General features: G+C 35.2%; 1 protein-coding gene across 2 annotated transcripts in view; it reads left to right on the forward strand.

Moving 5' to 3' along the window:
* Window positions 1-5,149, forward strand: part of syt7a (synaptotagmin VIIa) — a 147,728-nt gene that overhangs the window by 118,426 nt on the left and 24,153 nt on the right. For both annotated transcript variants that reach the window (XM_016442573.1, XM_016442574.1), the window contains one exon: window positions 2,357-2,473. In XM_016442573.1, the coding sequence (XP_016298059.1) occupies window positions 2,357-2,473 (117 nt within the window). The remainder of the gene's footprint in view (window positions 1-2,356; window positions 2,474-5,149) is intronic.

Below are 5,149 nucleotides of genomic sequence, written 5' to 3' on the forward strand. Positions count from 1 at the left end.
GTTAGAACGAGCCGTTTTAGGGGGGCGTGGCAGAGTCTTAACTTTGATAAAGAATATCTCTTTGGTTTTGAGACTTTAGTCTTTGCAACTTCAGGGATCTTATCTATGCACAATCAGCTTGTAACACTCCAAAGAGAAAGGAAAACTTGAAATCGCATCATATGACCCCTTTAAGTTGAAGAACTAAATGTAATAACAACTTAAATTACACTTAAGTTGTAATATTTAAAAATATAAATAAAAATGCCAAAAACACAACAGAAAATTAAAATGAAAACTGAAAATATGAAAATAAAGCCTAATTAAAAATATTACTATAAAATAAAAATGACAAAATATTAAATAATAAATAATCTAATAATAAAAATAATAATAATACTAATGCTAAAATACAAGTAAGTGTGTGTATAAAACTAAAATTAAATATTGGTATGTAACAACATGCGATTGGTAAACCTAAGAATTTTCATGTGAACTGTTCCTTTAAAATCAGGAGGGAGAGACGGCAGCTTTCAAAAGCTGTTTAAGAGGAGTTTAATAGCAGCATATTAGAGAGAGGTTGAGGCTCAGAGATGAGGGGGATTTGTAAGGAGAGAGAAAAATGAAGAATGTAAGAAAGAGAAGAGAAGAGGAGAGGAGATAGAGGGTGAGCAGTGACCCAGAAAGCAGCAGCTCAGTGCTGACACCTCTCTCACACACACACACGCACACACACACACACGGCACTCTCAAATAGAAACAATTAGTCCAGATCTTTCTAACGGCCCTCAATTAAGGCTGGAGAGAGAAAGAGAGGGATGAAAACACCAGTTAAAGAGGGAGAGAGTGAGACAGGTGCAGAGAGAGGATACAGACAATGTGTAGACTGAAGAGGACAGTAAATCAATGTGTGTGTGTGTGTGTGTGTGTGTGTGTGTGTGTGCCAGAGAATGTGAGTTTGAGTGCTTACAGGCCTGTTCACACCGAGAGCTGCTCTAAATGCGACGGGGATGACTGGAGAATTTGTATTTCACTAAACTATTCAGACAGAGTGAAACAAAATTTTGTCTGATTTGAATATGCATACCTGAACGTCAGCGAAACACATTATTTTGCTTTAAAGCAACATACAACCTGACATTAAATAATATACAAATATGCATACCTGAACGTCAGCGAAACACATTATTTTGCTTTAAAGCAACATACAACCTGACATTAAATAATATACAAATATGCATACCTGAACGTCAGCGAAACACATTATTTTGCTTTAAAGCAACGTACAACCTGACATTAAATAATATACAAATCTGACTTTAAATGCAAAATTGCAATACCAGTTTACCTTGGTTTAATGTAAAATACAATCAGCCTGACAAAGATTTTACTTGTTTTAACAGAACATTTGATCAGAACAGAACATTGATAGTGAAATCTGCGTATTCACAAAAAAATCATGACTTACTAATAACTTTTATACTAAAATTTAATCTATATTTACAAATAAATGTAGGAACAATTGAGACCACACATATGCACCCCCCCCCACCATCTTTATTGTTATTGTATGATAATAATAAAGATAGTTTTAAAAATCGTTCTAAATTTAAAAAGATAGTAGAGTCCACAGTTATAATGATAATAACACAGAGGACCGATATCACTTTCCAGCTGTTGAATGATAAAAACATTGACAGCCAATCAGATTCCACCTGAGCTTGAGCATTTAAAGCAACAGACAACAAAACTGTAGCATGCTTATAAAAAAACTGAGCATTATTAGTGTAGAGGGCAATATATTTACCGTTATAGTTATCGTTCTTGGTGTGAACGGGCCTTAATTAAAGGGATAGTTCACCCAAAAATGATCATTTACTGAAGCACAAGTAGTTCCAAAACTCATACAGGTTTGAAACAATTAATTTTTATTTTGGGGTGAACTATCCCTTTAAGAAAAGCTGCGTTATATCTTGAACTGCAAGGTTTCATCATATAATCAACACAGATATGCACATGTACAACTGGCTAATGAGAAATCTATCATTTGGGTCAGTATACATGGTGTTTATTATGTTTGAACTAGTTTTGAGGATGGCACGCGTGGCATTTCTTGAGGATCTTCAGTCTTTAGAGAGCATAAACATGAAAATAAGTGCATGCTTGTAAATCAGCTGCTGTAAAACAACATGTGCAGTATTTGTGCAGTGCCGTCTGAGGAACGGGGCCGATATCCCAAACTCAACACGAATAATATCTGCTGCCTACTAACGGTTTCTCCTTCCTGTTTCCTCTCACTCCCGACTCTTACTTTCTACACTTTACTGCTCTCTCTTTCTGCTCTTTCTTTGTTTTGTGTGTCATTTTCTTGGTGAAGGGAAGGAAAAATGGTGGTTCTCTCTCTCACGATCGGATTGGCCGAGCAAGACGACTTTGCCAATCTGCCAGACCTACAGGAAGAACCGCCCAGTCAAGAAACCCCCCCTGACAAGAGGTATCTGTCAAAGTGTGTGTGTGCGTGGAGAGATGTATTATATGTTTGACCAGCCCACTGCAAGCGGTTGAGCACCTGCCAGAGCACGGCATTGTGGGTAATACCCATCATAGCGTGGATTTGCCACAGGTCCAGACACAGCGGTGCATTGCGTTCTCACTCACTCTCTCTTTCAAGTCGTAATGAGAGCCAGTAGTTTCTCTCAAGCTCTGTTCCAAAACGCTAGTGAGCCGTCATGTTATCGACTGCCAACATAGGCAGCCAAATCTCACACGCGAGTTATTTGTAGTGCACTTCATAGGCAGCAGCTCTGCATGGCAGGTGAACCTCACAAAAGAGCTCTACTCATGAGAACCGACTCTTAATTGACTGTGCGGTAAAGTTTAACATTAGCATATTGCTAATCTAAGGGTGTTATAATCTAATAAACATTTGAAATAGAAAGTGTGCACAAGTTTTGGGTAAAATAGTTATCAGTATATTGATCTAATAAGTAGCCTATTAATACAAAATAATGCTAGAAAATGGCACACAAGAAGCGATTCTCGTTTGAGTACAATAGTTTGATGTTAGCATGTTCCTAAATAGCGATAATAATGAGAACTGCATGAGAAACAGTGCTTTCAATTGATTATTATAGTAGGACATTAGCATGTTGTCATGCTTACATGTTAGCATGTTGCTAAATAGCGATAATAATGAGAAGTACATGAGAGACAGTGCTTTCAATTGATTATTATAGTAGGACATTAGCATGTTGTCATGCTTACATGTTAGCATGTTGCTAAATAGCGATAATAATGAGAAGTACATGAGAGACAGTGCTTTCAATTGATTATTATAGTAGGACATTAGCATGTTGTCATGCTTACATGTTAGCATGTTGCTAAATAGCGATAATAATGAGAAGTACATGAGAGACAGTGCTTTCAATTGATTATTATAGTAGGACATTAGCATGTTGTCATGCTTACATATTCTAATAAGCCTTAAAAGTATGTTGCACATACGAATTACGAGTAAAAGTCCGTTTTTTTTATTTGACAACTATTTTATCGATTATTTTATTTTATGATAACATGCTACTAAGTTAACTATGTAGTACTCAAATTAACATAAAAATACATACAGGCACGTAAATTAGTACATTTTTAAGTTTGATGTTAGCATGTCTAAATAGTAATCTACAGGAGAAATGGCACTTTCAGTTGATTTTATTACAGCATGACATTAGCATGTTGTCATGTGTACATTGCGATACTTTAATAAGCCTTAAAAGTATGTTGTATGTAAAAATGATGAGAAAAATAGTCAATCTTTTAGTTAGATTGAACTATTTTATCAATTATTTCCAGTATTGATGCAAAATGGCTCTATTTACAAGAATACTAACAATGCATTAATCAAATTAGCATCAAAATACATTGTACAGACAAGTTCTGAATAAAATAGTACATTTTTAACCATTTATATTCCAATAGTTTGAGGCTAGCGTGTGGCTAAATAGCAATACTCATGAGAAGTACAGGAGAAACGGCACTTTATTAGTTGATTTTATTAAAGCATGACATTAGCATGTTTACATTGCAATACTCTAATAAGCCTTAAAATTATGTTTTGCTTACAAATGAGTAAAATGTTCAATCTTTTTAGTTAGATTGAACTATTTCATCAATTATTTTCAGTATAGATTCGAAACAGCTCTTTTTGAAATTGATTCTGAAAAGGTTTGATGATAACATGCTACTAAGCTAACAATGCATTAACCAAATTAGCATCAAAATACATAGTACAGACAAGTTCTGAATAAAATAGTGCATTTTTAACCATTTATATTCCAATAGTTTGATGTTAGCGTGTGGCTAAATAGCAATATTCATGAGAACTACAAGAGAAACGGCACTTTCAGTTGATTTTATTATAGCATGGAGTTAGTGTGTTGTCGTGTTTACATTGCAATACTCTAAGCCTTAAAAATATGTTGCACATACAAGTCAGTAAAATAGTCTGTTTTTAATTCAGTTAATCTTTTTAATCGATATGATAGTATTGATGCAAAAAGCTCAATTTACGAGAACAAAGTTTGATGATAACATGCTACTAAATAAACAGCATAATGCTCAAATTAGCATTAGTGCAGATTGATTGTTTTCTTCATGAAGGATGTAATGCTGCCTTTGTGTCTAAACGAGGTTTCTTGTAGTGATGTTAGGTTCTTGAACGAATCGTTCTTTTGAGCCGGTTCTCAGGAAGTAACCGGTCGAGCCGGTTCACAAATCGAACTGAATCGAACTTTAGTTCCGGGTTGATGACGCAGGACGCACAGCCGAAGTAGCACGTCCAACTCAAAAAGAACCGAATGAGCCGCTTCAACCAACTGTCGAAGTTTGCCGAGGATTACCGAAGACTCAACAAGAACCGAATGAGCCGTGGCGAAGTTTGCCGAAGATTCTGTTGAGTTGAGTTGATGATACTGTGCAAGCCTGAGGCGCGTACTGGAAATATGCTTATTATGACTGTTATTAATTTACATTTTATTAAAACCTGCAAAAACCTTTCAGTCAAGTGATGTAAATAAATTTTACTATAGTTTATTGTGCATGCATATTATATTTAAAGTTGCTTAAGCGAAATCAAGGAGTTTATAAGACTGGTTTATTCATTCTTTATACTGTA

This window comes from Sinocyclocheilus anshuiensis, unplaced genomic scaffold (genome assembly GCF_001515605.1).
Source record: "Sinocyclocheilus anshuiensis isolate Anshui unplaced genomic scaffold, SAMN03320099.WGS_v1.1 scaffold779, whole genome shotgun sequence".
NCBI classification, from domain to species: Eukaryota; Metazoa; Chordata; class Actinopteri; order Cypriniformes; family Cyprinidae; genus Sinocyclocheilus; species Sinocyclocheilus anshuiensis.